This window comes from Haplochromis burtoni, unplaced genomic scaffold (genome assembly GCF_018398535.1).
Source record: "Haplochromis burtoni strain Fernald_Lab_line unplaced genomic scaffold, NCSU_Asbu1 Contig_304, whole genome shotgun sequence".
Classification (NCBI taxonomy): Eukaryota; Metazoa; Chordata; class Actinopteri; order Cichliformes; family Cichlidae; genus Haplochromis; species Haplochromis burtoni.
The window spans coordinates 491,677-509,514 of record NW_024582665.1 but is presented as its reverse complement, the minus strand read 5'-3'; the positions used below and the strand labels follow the sequence as shown (position 1 = coordinate 509,514).

Sequence of the window (17,838 nt, the reverse complement as noted above, 5' to 3'; positions counted from 1 at the left end):
TCTAAAGGCAAAGAAAGATGCCCAACGGATTTACTTTACCAAACTGACCATCCCAGCCTTGCCGTAATGGTCCATTTGATTCACCTTTTATTGTTTATTTTATTTTCACTTACTGAATATCGGGACAGACTTGACTGGGGGAAAGAAGGGGAGAAAGAAAGAGGGAAAGAGAAACAGCTGAGAAGAGGGACGGGGGAGAAGGGCAAAAGACAAAAACCAACAGAACGAGGCAGAAAGAAAAAAAAAAATGCATATATCAGTCACCTGGATCACCTGCTGAGAAAGAAAAAAGAAAACAAGCAGAAGAGAACAAGAGTAATAGAATAAACAACATCACAATGATATATGGGAATATGACAGTAAATACTAAATATTAAACATTATTGTGCAGCACATAAGATCAACACAACACAGTGTGCTTTGAGGTAGGAGCCAAAAAGGGTGTAGTTTGTGGGTGTGATCACCCGTGTGTACACCTGTGAGCATGGACGCGCTTGTTTTTTTAAAAGGTTCCTTCATGTAATGATCTGCTAGAGGGTGTGGGGGGGCCACAGCCCCGTCCTCCAGGGCATGAAGCAGGTATGGAGGAGATCAAAACTCCAGACATCCAGAGGCCCCCAGAACACAAGAGACCAAGGAAGACCAACAGAGGGGCAGCCGCGCCACTGTCCCAGAAAGAGCTGAGGAGAGTCCCAGATGAGGGCTCACTCAGCAGCCGCGGAGCAGAAGCCAGGGGGAGTTGCAGTGACGCGCCCGTGAGCTCCGCCGGCAGCCAGCCGTGCCTGAGTGACCGAGCCCCAGGCCGAGAGGCCGGGGGCACCCCACCTCCGAAGTGGCCCGAGCGAGCCCCAGGCTCCAGGCCCCGATAAGCGGCCGCCAAGGAGTGAGCCGGTGTGTACCTGGACGCCCATCCCCGGACACAAAGAACCACCAACGCACCGATGTCTGAGGGAGTCCGCCACTGGCAGGGGAAGTGGTGGTAGGGGGAGATAGGCCTCCATACCTTGGAGGGCCTAAGATGTCCCCAGAGAGGTGGCGCCTGACACCCAACCTGACATATAGACACAGAAATACAGGCACACACATATACAAACATCCATTCCCACCCTCATGCTCTCATATACACTTACTCCACACTCAACCAACGTGGAGACAGACATAAAGAGACGCTGTACACACGATCACACTCCCCAAGCGTACTCTCAACCGGGTCTAGGTACCCTTGCCCCTGGAGGGGGGAACTGCACCCAGACCCAGGTGGTGTTACCCTTTTCCCTGCGGTGGGGAGAGGCAGACCGCCCCGACTCCGCAGCAGCAGGGAGGCCCCACACTCCAGACCGCAGTCGGACGGCCAACTCCTCCTCCTAGCCCCCCCGCTCCAGCAGGTCGCAGAGAATGGGGGTGAGAGAAGACTCCAAACCTCCCTCCACCCGCTCATTGTAGTGTTGATGCATGTGTGTTCTAAGGTGCATTTAAAACCCAGGAGGGCATGGAGCTACCTGCCAGAGAGCAGCAGGTAAGCGCATGGTCCCTCCTGCTAGGCCCTCAATGTCTACGTGTATTTAACATTGAGAGGTGGGCAACGACGCCAGGGGTGGGGTGTACACCCTGATGGTACTTTGGATTCCGTGTATCGTGCCCACCCCCAAGATCCTATATGTATGTGTAATGAGAGTGTGAAGTAATGTGAATGTCTAAGTTGTGGGATAAAATTGAGGCAGAGGCAGCCAGAAGGGGACAGGGGGGGGGTAGCCTCCTCTGCACCCTGGTGACATACCCCTACTCCAAGGCCCTGCATGTGTGGGTGGTTGTGAAGTGGAGCGGGAAGAGGGAGGCAGCTGGAGATGGGGAGGGAAGGAAGGGAGGGGCAGTACCCTCCCTGGGGCCAGCTCCCCCGCTGACCCCAGTAGGCACTCCCATACTCCGCGACCCGCCAGGGAAAGGGGGCCCAGGCCCATCCAGACCGGGGCCCAGCGCAGCAGCGCCCCCGGCCCCACAGAGCCCAGGACAGTCCACCCAACCCCACCACAGAGAAAACTGCACCCACCCCACCATCCACTCATTCTTCCAGACTACATGAGACAATAGAACGACCCAGGCTGAGATCTTCCTCCACCTCTCCTGTTCTCCCCCTCCTGCAGAGAGTACCCTGAGGAGAGGAAAGCTCCTGCAAGATGTGACAATCTTCCCCACCAGTTGAAGAGCCCCCCAGGTGGCTCGATGCACCGGCGGCACCCTGCGTCCAGGGCTGGGCCCCCATGCACCCACCCGCCCACAACCCCGGCAACACACCAACCAGGACCCAAGCCCCCGAGGCCCGGCCCGGGCCCCAGCCCAGAGACGGAGCGCCCCCAGAACCTCACGCCCATCCCGGACCCACCCAGGGGCAGCCAGGCTACCAGGTCAGTAACCCACGTCCGTCAGCACAGACCCTCCCCTAGCCCCGCTGCACGCAGCCGCGAGGAAACAGTCACCGGAGAGCCAACAGAGCCCCTAACCGGACATGACCGCTACCCCGGGTTGGGGAGCGGGCCAGGAGATGCCGGGGAACCCGACGCCTAGCCTGTCCCTACCCCCACACCAATCACAACAGTGAAGGCGGGACCAAACTATGACCCCCACCCACTAGGGGAATGGAGCATGTCATTTCAGAACTGAAGCTCCAGATCGCGCAAAACTTCTGAACTGGTGGACAGAACCAAAGAGCGTGGATATAATTGTCCGGTGAATTGGTTTGGCAGTGTGAGCAGTTGTTGGTAGACGTAAAGCCCATCTTGAACATCCGATGACCTGTATAGTGCACTCTATGTAATATTTTGTATTGAATTAATTGAAGACTGGGATTTCTAATTAGATGAAAGGTTTTTAAGCAAATCTGAGACCAGAAGTTTAGGTCTAAGTTAACTGATAAATCCGCTTCCCATTTTGCAATAGGAAGTGATATTGATTCATCTGTTTTAGAAAGCATTCTGTATATTTTGGATAGTAATTTGGGGGGTTTTAAGAGTAAGAAATTGAACCACACTTGGTGGTGTTTGTAGTTCAACTTGACCCGGTTTAAATTTCTTTTTTACTATGGATTTAATTTGTTGATATTCTAAAAATCTTTTCTTGTTGATCCCATATTGTGTAACTAGTCCTGTCAAATGAAATAAATTCTGTTCCTTCTAGTATATGTTCTAAATATTTGATTCCTTTACCACTCCAATCTGAAAAGTTTATCATATTATTGTTTTGTAATATGTCAGGGTTGTTCCAGATAGGTGTACGTTTGCATGGGATTAATGAAGACGCCGTCAATTTTAGAAACTCCCACCATGCTGTCAGAGAAGAGCTGATGTTGATGCTTTTAAAGCATTCATGTCGTTGGATGTTTGAGCTGATAAATGGTAGGTCTGAGATCTCTAGATTATTGCAAAGTGCTTGTTCTACATCTAGCCAAGGTTCATCTAAGAGGGTATGTTTTAGCCATCCTGAGATAAACTGAAGCCTGTTGGCTAAGAAGTAGTGCTGAAAGTTAGGCAGTTCTAGTCCTCCTTTATCCTTGGTCTTTTGTAGTGTTTTTAAGCTTATACGTGGGGGTTTATTTTTCCAAAGGAATTTGGACATACATGAATCTAGAGATCTGAACCAATCTTGTGGCGGTTTAGTTGGGATCATTGAGAATAAATAATTTATTTTTGGTAAGACCATCATTTTTATAGCGGCAACCCTTCCCATGAGTGATATGGGTAGACATTTCTCATTCTAATAGGGAAAGGGTGTAGCTGATTCTTATCTGGTGTGAGGTTAATACATTTCTAAGTATGCTCATTTATATTGACATGAACCATTTCTAATTTTTATGGAAAATAAATTACTGTCAACCAGCAACTCAAAGCAACAGCTTCCTTCTCATATTTACTACACTTTAAAAACTGAAACTGACATTTACTTAAAAATTTTGAGGCAACACTTTTACACTTAAAAATATTGAGTAGGTTGGAAACTAGTCAAATCTGTTCAATATACTTGATCAATTGCATAACTAAAGCTTAAACATATTAAGTTGAAATCAATAATTGTAGTTGTTACACAAACATGAAAAAATTGAGTAAATAACACTGACATGCTTGGTCAATGTAACTGAATATAGATGGTCAGTTGATCCAAAATTTTGTTCCATTTACTTAATATTGTAAACTGAACGTAATCAAAATTGTACTTAATATTAAATATGTTAAATGGCCTGCGTTTGTATAGCGCTTGACTTTGTCCCTATGGACCCCAAAGCACTTTACACTACATCCAGTCATCCTGAAAGTGTGTGTGAATCATTTAGTCATTCACACACACATTGTTGACGACATGCTACATTGTAGCCACAGCTGCCCTGGGGCCCTCTGACCACCACCAGTAGGCAGTAGGCAACCAATAGGTGACCGAGACTGTCGGTGCCGGGGCTCCAACTGGCAACCTTCCGATTACAAGACGAACTGCCTACTCTTGAGCCAATTATTGTATTTCACTGGTAGTCTAAGTCTGAAAAACCAAACAAACTAATATGTAGTTGTGTGTTTCATAATACATGTATGAAAAATGACCACATTAACATTTTTCCAAACGAAATTTAATTTTCATAAACATGGAAATAACTCGAAATAAACAAGCACTAAAAAGACAAGAGCCTTTTCCCTTTTAGCTCAAAGCCTCACATACTTGAAGGATAGATGTCAAACCAGGACAGCAAACACAAAAGCTCAGAGTATTTAAAAAACAAAATGAACGAAACAATGGAAAAGGCTCATGGTACTCAATTACTCTACGTTATCGTGTTTTACTTACACTTTTCAGTTGTAGTTGCTGACAATAAATAATACTGATTTGAATAATTAATGATTTTAGTACAAGATACTGATGAGTATAGATACATATTTCTCAAATGTTTTGATTCAATTTTAAACAAAAATATTAAGTACATGCAAAGAAGGTATTCTGTAAACCAGATACTAAATTTATTGTCTGAGATAAATGTAAATAAATACCTGAATTTAACACAAACACATATGTTAACATTTTAGACATTTATTTCAACTCATCAAACTCAAATAATTACTAAAATGATATTCATAGATTTTATTAGGCTCATCTAACTTATATTTATAGTGATAGTTACTAAGCCTCTGAATTACTTTTTAGAGTGTACATGATTAAGGTCTGGAGACTGATGAGGCCAATCCATGACCTTAATGTACTTTTTTGTTCTCAGTGTGATGCTTAAAGACCTATCCACAACCTATCTTCTGTCTTCTAGCTGTTGGAGGTTCTCATCCAGGATTCTACAGTAGATGGCTCGTTGATGTGATGGTGTCTTCCCATACCCTCAGCAGAACAATAGCCTTAAATCCTGTTTTTACCTCAGTATACACACACACACACGCACGCACGCACATACACACACACACACACACACACACACACACAAACACACACACACACACATGTTTGTGTGTGTGTGTGTGTTCAGGATCCCCATAGGGGACCGGTCCCATTGTGCTTTTAACAACAACGGAGACAAGTAGAAACTGCTGCATATAAGGATGAACAAGTGAAATGCGGTTATCAATTGAAAAGCCATCATAGTGGCTAAGATGAACAGGCACATGGTTAAATACGTACTGTAAGTAGGGCACAGAAAGGAACTGGCAGGAATAACAGAAGGACAAAGCACCGATACAGATAGAGCAGTTGCCCATGACAGTAAGACCAGACTGACCAACCTGTGCACTACCTACAAGAAGGCCTATGACTCAATGCCACACGTGGATCCTGGATGTCTACAACTCCACAAGATTAACAGGACTCTAAGAGTCTTTATCAGAAATCTGACCAACACTAGAGGCCAACTTACAGCAAATTGCATCAAGTGTGGGATTTACCATGCTCTGTCCCCACTGCTATTCTACATATGCCTTCACCCTCAGTGAAAGCATTGACAAGACTGGCATGTGGATATTGATTATGGAATGGAGCAATCCTCAGCCACCTCCTCTACATGAAAAATAAATGATGGTCTAGCTCAGGGGTGTCAAACGTACGGCCAGTGGGCCAGATCAGGCCCGCAAGCGGGTTTAATCCGGCCCGTGAGATGATTTTGTAAAGTATAAAAATGAGCAGCAATTTTTCAATAAAGAAAGTGCTTTTCCAATTGTGTCCATAGGATGGCGCAATAGCAATTGTGAGCTACTTTGTTTTGCCTGCGAAATTTAAACCTGATGTGCTTTGGCACCCTCATTACCCCAATATGTCTCTGTCAAAAAAGAGAAAAGTGGATGCAGAGTGCAGAGTGTTCCAAGAAAAATGGTCATCCTCCTATTTATTCACGGAAGTGAAAGCTGTAAGTTTGGTGTGTTCCCAGCATGTTGCAGTGCTGAAAGAATATAACCTCCGTCGCCACTATGTGAGTCTTCATGCCGACAAATATGACAACTTTCAAGGACAGCAGAGAAGAGTGAAGGTGAATGAACTGTCGGCGGGTTTGAAGAAACAGCAGCAGACATCAGTGACACTGCAGTGAAAGCTAGGCTACCTCGTTGCTAACGAAATTGCACTAGCTTCCAAACCATTTAGTGAGGGTGAATTTTTAAAAACATGTATGATGAAGGCATCGGAGATTGTGTGCCCTGAAAAGCGCCAGGTCTTTGCAAATATCAGCCTGACAGGAAACACGGTTGCCGACAGGATTTCTGATCTTTCAGTGGATTTGGACAGACAGTTGAAGCCAAAAATAAAGTCATTTATTGTGTTTTCACTTGCAATTGATGAAGGCACGGACATTACAGATGTTGCACAACTGGCAATTTTCATCCGCGGAGTTGATGACACATTGACCGTCACCGAGGAGTTCGTGGAGTTGGTACCGATAACAGATACAACGACCGCAGCTGATATTTTCACCCCACTCGTCGGCGCGCAGGACAGGGTCGGAGTGGACCGGTCCCGCGCTGTCAGCCTGGCTACAGATGGTGCGCCCTCAATGATCGGGAAGAAAGCAGGCGTTGTAAAAAAGTTCAGAGATAAAGTCCAATCTGCAAATGCAGGACATGATTTTTGGACTTTTCACTGTATTTTGCACCAGGAGGCTTTGTTTTGCAAGTCACTGAAAATGGATAACATCATGAAGGTGGTCATCCAAACTGTTAATTTTATCCAGAAGCCTCAATCACCATCAGTTTGACAGTCTTCTCAGAGAGAAAGACCACATCTATGGCCTGCCATACCACACTGAGGAAAGATGGTTGAGCTGAGGTGCTGTGCTGAGGCGTTTCTTTGATTTACGAGAAGAAATTGTTTTTTGCTCGCCGTTCACTGTGAATCCCTCTGATCTGCCCGTCCGGATCCAACTAGAAATAATAGTCTTGCAGTGTGACTCGGATTTGAAGGGCAAATTTGCCGCAGCTGGCTTGAACACATTCTATCAGAATCTCTTGCCAGGTTACCCCAACTTGACAGCCCTCGCTGCAAAACTGTTGAGCATGTTCGGAACCACGTATCTTTGTGAGCAAGTTTTCTCTGTAATGAGCATAAATAAAACAAAACTGCGCTCAAGGCTCACGCACAGGCACTCGAATCACATCCTGAAGTTAGCTGCCGCTCAGGATGTGAAGCCTGATATTGATGAGCTGGTGAAAGGTAAAAGATGCCAGGTATCAGGAGTCAAATAAATGATGCAACCCCACTGAAAGTGCTGCTCCTGGTTTATAAAGGCCTCTATTATTAAAATAAATAAAACAATATAATAAGAAAATAAGCATTAAGAATACATATTTATTTCTTAACATCATCAAGATGTTTTCTGGAAAAACCGAGATGAGCCTTCATCTTCCTTTTGGTCAGCAGTATTGGAACTCGACCATGCAGGCTATTTTTCCAAGTCTCTTTCTTATGGTGGAGTCATGAACACCGACCTTAACTGAGGCAAGTGAGGCCCGGAGTTCTGGAAGACTTTTATAGAAGGATGTTGATCTGGGGTCTTTTGTGACCTCTTGGATGAGTTATTTCTAGGTCTTGAGTTAATTTTGGTTGGCCGGCCAAGTCTGGGAAGGTACACCACTAGCTCTCACTGTGGTTTGCTGGAGTCCCACAGCTTTAGAAATGGCTTTGGCCTTTTCCAGACTGAGATCTCAGATTTACTTTGTTTGTCATTTGTTCCTGAATTTCCTTGGTTAGCAGCATGATGTTGCATGATGCTTTTAAGGATCTTTTGGTCTACTCTACTTAGTCAGCCAGATCGTATTTAAGTGATTTCTTGATTGGGAAAATGTGTGGTAATAATCAGGCCTGGGTGTGGCTAGAGAAATTGAACTCAGCTTTCGAAGGATGTGATACGTCACAATTAATTTATTTTAGAACAGGTGGCTGAACAGCCAATCGGTTGCATGCAGACTAATGACACCACATTTTAGCACCTGCTCAGATTTTTTTGGAATCCCAGCCGAGCTGGCACTATTTTATTACCTGGTACCAGGTACTATAACCTAATAGAAAACCCTGAAAACATGGCAAACTGCAGCGAGTAGGTACTAGTGGAAAAGGGGTTTACGTAACAAACCCTACAATGTCAGCAAGTTATCAAATAATTATTTTCCCACTGTATAGTTATATACTTTTTGAGTTTATTAAATAGAAATCTAAAAATAAATAAAAAACACTGATTAGTATGCGTTTATGGCTGATTACTGAAAATCACTGACTGATGCAATCTCATAAACTTACAATTACTATATTAAAAATACATAAGCGTAGGTGCTGGTTTGTGGAAGACTCCGTGTTGCCCCACCATCTTGAATACATTCGCGGAGATCTGAATCACTGTTTGACCTAATCGCTTTTTCTCCAATGGAAGAAATTTTTAATTTGTGTCTAAACCTTTAACGGTGTGTTCACACCGAACGCGATGGGCGCGTGAAAAAAGCACCAAACGCCCCTAACTTGACGCGTGCACATTCGCACCTCTACGCGTGTCCAAGAAAAATCCATCGCGCCCCAAAATATCATATTTTAACGCGCGTGAACCGGAAATGTGGGAGGGATGTGGGAGGAAGTTTTGCCAGACCGGTATCTTTGCAAGATGGCAGGTGTCGAGCTAGCGCTTGAAGAGAGAGTCTCCCTTCTCTATTTACTGTGGAGAGCAGAGTAGCGCGTAAAGGACGTCCTCGCCGTACCTGGGTCCATCAGGTCCTCCAGAGATGTGAGCAGTTTGGTGAGTTTCACCACTTGCTCCAGGAGCTGCGCCTGGATTACGGCCGATTCCAGCGCTATCACCGTCATTCACTCGGCCAGTTTGAGGACCTGCTGTCCCGCGTCGGTCCCAGCATCGCCCGCCTAGACACCAATTACAGGCGCTCAATCCCACCTGCAGAGCACCTGTCCGTCTGCCTGAGGTTAGTAAAAGTATTTAATACGGTAGTCCTTTATTGATACCTGTGCTAATATGCTAAACCATCCATTTATACACTGCTAACATGGATGTGCTATGCTAACAGTGAATGCTCTCGGTGTTTACTGAAAGCAAACTGTGGTACAGAGACGACTATTTATAATATTTCTAGTGATACTCAGAAGGTCTCATCAAGCCCCGATTTAATACGATTTATGCTGTTATCAGTGTTTGAATGATAGCATGGCTGTGGTGTCACATCAATGTATGCGCTCGGTGTTTGCTGATATCAAACTGTAGCATTAGGACCACTGAGTTAACCTTTGTAGTGATACTCACTCCTTTTTATTTAGACCTGGTTTGATTCTGGGATAGTTGAATATTTGTATAATCCCTGCAGCTGTCAGACTCTATAGCAGGGGTCACCATCCTTTATTAAAACAGAGTTAGATAAAACTGTGAACAGTTTGGTTCATCTCTAGTTACATGGTTCTATCTTGATAAGCTAGGTCTTATCACAGATTAATTTTTCAAAAATATTAATGATTTAAGCAAGGAAAGGGCTACATGTCAACACACAACTCTTTATTTCTATTAATGTCTTACTTCATTCCTACCTGATTGACATGTTTAGGAATTATGAGTGACTGGCTCACTGTAGTTGTGAAAGTTGCTACCAATCAAATTATGATATATTAAAGTTAAAATAAAACACAACTGTTTTAGATATTATCTAATATACATTTTGTAATTATCCTTATAATTACAAAATGTTTTATGTAAGATTTAAGTTTTGTGATTTAAATCTGACATCACAAAAGTATTTTGGAATTTGAATAATGTATTTTGTAACTGCAGTACACATAATACTGATTTTGAACAATTTTGTCCAGGTTCCTTGTCACCGCGGACTCCTTCAGCACCAAGCGTTCAGTTACAGAGTCGGTGTGTCAGATCACCCCCCAGGCAGCGACGGCCATCTGGGACTGTCTAGTGGACGACTTCATGGCTGTGCCTTCACCTGGAGACTGGCGGTCCATCACAGAGGGATTTCCAGGAGCGCTGGAACTTCCCTCTGTGCTGTGCAGCTCTGGATGGGAAGCACGTCCAGACAAAGGCACCCCATATATCATATAGGAGACACACACATTGATATACACTAAATATTTATTTCATTTCTTTTTTGTGGTGCCCAAATTTATGCACCTGCTTGATTTTGTTTAAACAATTATTGCACACTTTCTGTAAATCCAGTAAACTTCTTTTCACTTCTCAAATATCACTGTGTGTCTCCTGTATGATATTTAACTGACATTTTTTATTGTAACAACCAACGATTTATACAGGAAAATAATGTCTATTAACAAGGTTGCCCAAACTTTTGCATCCCACTGTATCAGTATATTTTGTCATTAGTATAATATGAAATAAATTCTACATGTGTCAAGTCGTGTGCCAACATTTGCTGTGTAGTAGAACTGAGACATTAGTCATTATAAAAATTTATTTGAAATAATATTAAAATTCTCAAACAGAAAAACATTAAACATAAATATATAAAATATAAGTATTTACAGAGAGACAGGAATAAAAAGGACCAGCTGCTCTCCAGAGCAGGAACAAGGCTGAGGAGGAAATGCTCCATTGGAGACTGGTGTGGCCTCTTCAGGGACACCAGGTGGCCAGCTCCACCCCGATGGACCGTCCTGGGACCCGTCCCTCATCTGCCTCGGAGCCGTCCTCCCCTGTGGGCCTGTAAAACAGCACAAAACACAAAGAAATGAGAAGGCTGCTACTAGATTTTAATTTCAACATTGAAAAAAAACAAAACAAAAACAGGATATAATCAGATTGGTTGTAGATATTTAGTAAAGGTGATCACAAGGAATCCCACCGACTAAAAAGGTATCAGTGCTTGCTGTACATACCTGTGGGTGCAGCAGCAGGAGCTCAGGGACTGGGAGCCAGGAGAAGCAACAGGGGATGCTCTGCTGCAGAATCAGTTGGTTCTATCAATACAGTATTAAATGTTAACAGGTTGAATATAATAATCATAGAGTAGACAGTGGTCCCTCATTTATTGCAGCAGGGGTTCTCAGAATAACTAGCCCCTGGTCACGCACTTTATACACTGTTTTCCCCACACACATGAACATTGGTCACAGTTCTCACAATTGATTCTCAAAGTGCAAACCTTTGTAGATTGCAAAACGTAAAAGTATTATTATGCCGCGTTTGTCTTCATCTGCCTGCCACTTTCGTGCGCCTTTTTCCCTCGCGGTGCAGGTGTCTATTTCCGAATGAGGCTCATAGTTATGGGTGTTTTTGTGCTGTTTTTTCTATTGGACGTGATGGTTATCAAAACCAAACATGATAAAATTGACAAGCGCAGGAGATTTGTCAATCAGGCTGCAGAATGCAATGCTGTACGGTGCAAAAAAAAGAAAATAAAAAAAAAAAGAGGCAGTGACGGATGAACAGCGGGACCACTGTGTGCTGTTTATTAATAAACAATAAAATATATTCTTAAATGACAACATGCCTAAAAGCAGAACGGTATTTGTACGTCAGTGGGAAAATAGCGGTGGCTTGCTAGCTTTTGTGCAGCTTCGGTCCTTTATATTCCTGTCTCGGTCCAGAAAGCAGCTGGTGTCGTACGGCTCCGGGTTGTTTGCTACGGCATTGATTAGCCTTCCTTCTATTGAAGAATAAAGGGCTTTGGCTGGATCTGCCCCTTTGAACTAGGTAACAGCCACGTCACCAGGCTCCTGATTGGTTGTCGCGGCGCGATTTGACGCTGGAGTTCAGATTTTTCCAACTCGAGCGGTGGACGCGAAACGCGTGTATGCACAAAATGCAACACATAAACTCACGCGCGTGGTTTTTTTCGCGAGTCAAACGCCTGAAACGCGCTACACTCACGCGCGTTTCAGGCGTTTTGGCGTTTTGCGACGCAAATCTGCTTCCGAATTTTCGCGGGAGCCGCAATCGCGGGTCAGCGCGCCTTTCCATTGACTTTACATGTAAGCCTGACGCTCTGCCTGCCTCTATCGCGTTCGGTGTGAACACACCGTAAGAGTCTCAAGAAATGAAGGAGCATACCTGTGTTATCATCTAAGATGGAGTCCCATTAGACATGCAATGATTTTTTTTGCTATGCTTCCCAGTGTAACAATGTTAGATCTGCTTCAAAGAAGGTTTTGGTAACAACAGCTAGCAGGACTGATGAAAACACCCGTGCTTACCGACAGAAAAGTTAAGGATATCTTCAGCATCTACGTTGACTTATTTCACAACATTTTGCAGCCTCATCCAAAGTAAATAGATGTGAACACATTGATAGCTAAGGTAAACAGCACACTGACAGCGTATACTTGGTACAGATGAGCAGTGAACACAGTTTTTGTCCTACAGCGTCTGCTTTAATTTGAATATACAAGGGGAATAAAACAGAATTCAGTTGACTGCAAAGTGCAATCTGATGACATCGGAGATTTTACACACTGCAACTTTAAACCAGCATGGCTTCTTCAATTCTACATAGAACCAAAGTCTATAGACTCCCCTAACATGGATGAGAGAAGTCAGCTGAATTCTCCTGCGTCCAATATACTGACTATGAGAAATAACTGCACTTACTGTCGAATTTGTCCCAGATCTGTATATAAAGTTGCACCACAACAGAGAACACAATGTTTTGGCCAACGTATGTATTTCTTATCTAGTTTAAGGAATACACATGTATCACAAGTATTATCATATTTTCAACTTCGTTTTTCTTTATATGCCTAGTGCAGCAAAATTATTTTGGTACATTATTAATATTGCTGTCTTCCCTTTTTTTTTTCTTGTCTGTCCATTTCCTTCCCAGGACCAGTACCAGTTCCTATACAGGACTCTACTTAGGCCCATCAGTGTCAACGTGAATGGTTTGGGTCTTCTGGCCAGAGATTTTAATGAGACAATACTGACTATGTCAGACCGGTCCGAGAGTATGGAGCTGTTGGTCTGAAACAGGCTCTTCAGAACAAGGAGCTCTGCTGAAGAGCCTGTCCCGTGGATCCAAAACACCTGTGTTGTTCCTGAGCCCATAAAAGAAGCACTTATCTTTGAAAAACGTCAAGGAACTATCGTGGACAGGACTTTCCAATGCCTTTTTCGCCAGACTCTTGGTTAAAATTAATAACCTGATTACTTTTTTACACAGATATAAAGTTTTGATATTTATTTTTTTTCACCAATTTATGTCTTATTGTTCTCCTACTGAAGGGTTTACACCTGTTTTTAAGTTTCACGACAGTGTCAGTGGGCAGCGAGAAACACTTTTTGTCTTTTCTTGTTTGCACTATTCAGTGTAGTGTTACAGCCTACATATACTAAAGCAGACTCACTTGATTTTCCTCAATCAGACTTTTTTTATGGAGACATTTCAGGGCTTTGACTTGTTAAGCCAACTGCTTCTGTGAAGGACATCACAAGTTTTCTGTCTCTATAACAAGATGTCTGACTTCTGCTCATCATGACGTCCTACACCATGCTCACACATCATGTTACTATTCATTAATCACAAGATTAATGGGAAGAAGCTCATGGAAGGATGACCATGAACAAGTATTTATTTAAACTGATTTATTTATTGTTTCCATTGTTTTGTTGTTACACCATTATTCACATCCAAATTAGGATACCTATGTGGTGTAACCACTGCTACTGTGAACTTTTATGGTTAATTCTTTGTATAATTCATAATATGCTTTTTAATATATGGGAGTACCGTATGTATACATATATAAATATATCCTTATCATAATAACTTTGTGATTTTTGTACACGTCCTTTGTGGCCTCCTGAATCAGACTGATTTCCATCATGTCCTATAGATTACTATTCTGCTACTCACAGCTGATTCAGCCAAACGAAGGTGGACTTCTTTAGTCCTCTATATTCTTGTATGCTGCTATGTCATCTGCACTCTCTCTCTCTCTCTCCCTCTCTCACGCGCGCACACACACACACACACACACACACACACACACACACACACATATATATATGTAGAGAGAGATTCACACAAATATTGACCACAAACACATGATATTCCTTTGAAAAGGATTTTTGTTTTCATCCTGACAGCCAAGCATCAGTTAAGAACACAAACAGGTAGAGCTCACAAGCACCTGATGTACAGGGTGGGCCATTTATATGGCTGGTGATGGTTGGTGATATTAAAGTCCTGTTTGTGGCACATTAGCATATGTGAGTGGGCGAACTCCTCAAGATGGGTGTTGACCATGGTGGCCATTTAGAAGTCGGCCATCTTGGATACAACTTTTGGTTTTTCAATAGGAAGCGGGCCATGTGACACATCAAACTTATTGGTAATGTCACACGAAAAACAATGGTGTGCTTGGTTTCAACATAACTTTATTCTTTCATGAGTTATTTACAAGTTTCTGACCACTTATAAAATGTGTTCAATGTGCTGCCCATTGTGTTGGATTGTGTTGATTGATGCAACCCTCTTCTCCCACTCTTCACACACTGATAGCAACACCGCAGGAGAAATGCCAGCACAGGCCGTAGTTTCAGGTGCTGCACATCTTGTATCTTCACACCATAGACAATTGCCTTGTCTATGGTGTTCTTGGTTTCAACGCAACTTTATTCTTTATTCTTTCATGAGTTATTTACAAGTTTCTCTTTGTTCACAGCCATTGACATGTCGAAGAGGGTAACATGTGAGGAGCGGATCGAAATTGTGTTGATATCTGGTGAACGCAGTAACCGGGTCATTGCAGCAGATTTCAATGCAAGACACGTACGAGACCACCCATCTCCCATGCTACAGTTAGCAAACTGCTTGCTAAGTTTCGTGATATTAGCTACTCAGAAATGGCACCCTTACAAACTCCAGCTACTGCAGCATCTCAGCGAGGATGACCCAGATCGGTGCACAGAATTTGCAGAATGGGCAAAACAAAAATCAGAACAGGACCCTCAGTTCACGCAGAAGATTTTGTTCAGTGATGAGGCAAACTTTTATGTGAATGGTGAAGTTAACAAACAAAACCACCACTACTGGTCTGACACTAACCCACATTGGATGGATCCCTCCAAGACTGTTGGAACAACAAAAGTGATGATTTGGTGTGGTATATGGGGAACAACGATAGTGGGTCCATTCTTCATCAATGGAAACCTCAAGGCCACTGGATATTTGAAATTGCTACATGATGATGTGTTTCCCTCTTTATGCACTGAAGCTGGCACGTTCCCTGAGTTTTTCCAGCAAGATGGTGCACCACCACATTATGGGTGCCAGGTCCGAGCATTCCTAGATGAACAGTTTCCTGGAAAGTGGATTGGTCGTCGTGGGCCAGTTGAACGGCCCCCAAGGTCTCCCGATCTGACCCACATACACTTATTCTTCTTCTTTTTTATACTAAGTTAGTATACTGTGTTGTGTTATTTGTTGCGTTGTGATGTGTCATATCGTGTCGTGTTGTGTTATATGTAGTGCCGACGTAGGACAGTTTTCCAATTTCATTGTACTACTGTACTATGTATGACTGTGCAATGACAATAAAGAGTTATCTTATCTTAGACTTTTATCTTTGTGTGAAGATACGAGATGTGCAGCACCTTAAACTACGGCCTGTGCTGGCATTTCTCCTGCGGTGTTGCTATCAGTGTGTGAAGAGTGGGAGAAGAGGGTTGCATTGACAATCCAACACAATGGGCAGCACATTGAACACATTTTATAAGTGGTCAGAAACTTGTAAATAACTCGTGAAAGAATAAAGTTACGTTGAAACCAAGCACACCATTGTTTTTCTTGTGACATTACCAATAAGTTTGATGTGTCACATGGCCCGCTTCCTATTGAAAAAACAAAAGTTGTATCCAAGATGGCCGACTTCTAAATGGCCACCATGGTCACCACCCATCTTGAGGAGTTTGCCCCCTCACATATACTAATGTGCCACAAACAGGACTTTAATATCACCAACCATTCCCATTTTATTACAGTTTAGCCATAATAATGGCCCACTCTGTAGTTTGAACCAGACTGATCTGCAGTTCATTAAGCCCGTTCTCATTCCCAACGCGTAGCATACCAATGATTTGTCACGTCCCGAGGTGTTTCATAGTAACGCGAGAAGTAACCATCCACGTCACTATGATGCGCGCCTGATTGTGGGTGGAATTCAACAGAATGACGCTCCTGGCGGTAACAGACATTTCAGCCATGTATTCCAGACCTAACCCTAACCTTAGTCGTATTAGATAGTGTTTTCCAAAGCAATTCATGATGAGAAAGTAAAATAAATGTACATGTTGCCTCTGTCAGTGCGCCCCAGGGTGCCTGTGGCTACAATGTAGCTGCCATCACCAGTGTGTGAATGGGTGGATGACTGGTTGTGTAAAGCGCTTTGGGGTCCTTAGGGACTAGAAAAGCACTAGACAAATACAGGCCATTTTACAGGCCATGTCTAGATTCATTCCAAACGGTTCTCATGTTTCCGAAAGGACAACATACTGATGATTTGTCACATAGCATCGGTATCTTACGTTTTGGGATGAGAATGTTTTGGTTCTCTCTGCAGTGGGCTCAATAACAGATCTATGCAATAATTTCACTGATCCAAAACAGGGTTTTCAACAGTACATAAAGTCTACACAGGCTTTAATACTCAACGTTCTTCTTTATTATACGTTACTTCCTTTAGGAAAAAAAGAACTGCTGCTTTAAGTATTTAGGTGCTTAACATATTTAATACTATACTACATATTTAAAACAAAACATCCTCATATAGTCACCATATCTGCATTTGGTTTTTGGAAACCTGAAAGCAGTGCTTGTGCTAGCACACATTTCACATTCTAACATTCATTTACACTTTCCTAACTACAATGCAGTTTTGATCTTGTGTTCCTACCTTTATTCTCTGTGACAGTACTCATGCATTGGAACAGTTATGGCTAGTGATGTGTGATACCACTGATTTCCTTTCCGATCCGATACCAAGTAATATTCAGGGTGGTATCGACGATACTGATCCGATACCGATACTTTGTACAAAAGCTTATTTTATTTATTGTATCTCAAATTATAGCGTCATAATGATCACAGGACATCAGATTACTTGTTCTTATCACTTAAGAATGTAGAGTTCATCATATAGAAATAAAAAAACTGAAGTTGTGCCTATTTGAACACGTTGCCTGCCTGCAGCACTAAAGGACCCCGTGAGAGACGTCTGTCTCGCCCTAGCAGTACCCGTCCCTCTCCTCCTCTTCAGTTTGCCTCAACATACACTCCTCATATTCTGTGATATGATTTACTCTGAGGTGTTTGACAAGGTTAGTGATGTTGCCACAACCATACATGCCAACCCTCCCGATTTTTCCGGGAGAAT

At 43.1% G+C, this 17,838-nt stretch overlaps 1 protein-coding gene across 1 annotated transcript in view; it reads left to right on the top strand.

Annotated features, from left to right (window-relative positions):
* The window catches only part of LOC102293136 (receptor-type tyrosine-protein phosphatase gamma), a gene marked incomplete at its 5' end in the record, with an annotated part of 174,559 nt that extends 159,888 nt beyond the window's left edge, over window positions 1-14,671 (top strand). The window contains 1 exon segment of the mRNA XM_042228107.1: window positions 13,290-14,671. Within this exon segment, the coding sequence (XP_042084041.1) occupies window positions 13,290-13,324 (35 nt within the window).
* Window positions 14,672-17,838: the final 3,167 nt, after the last annotated feature.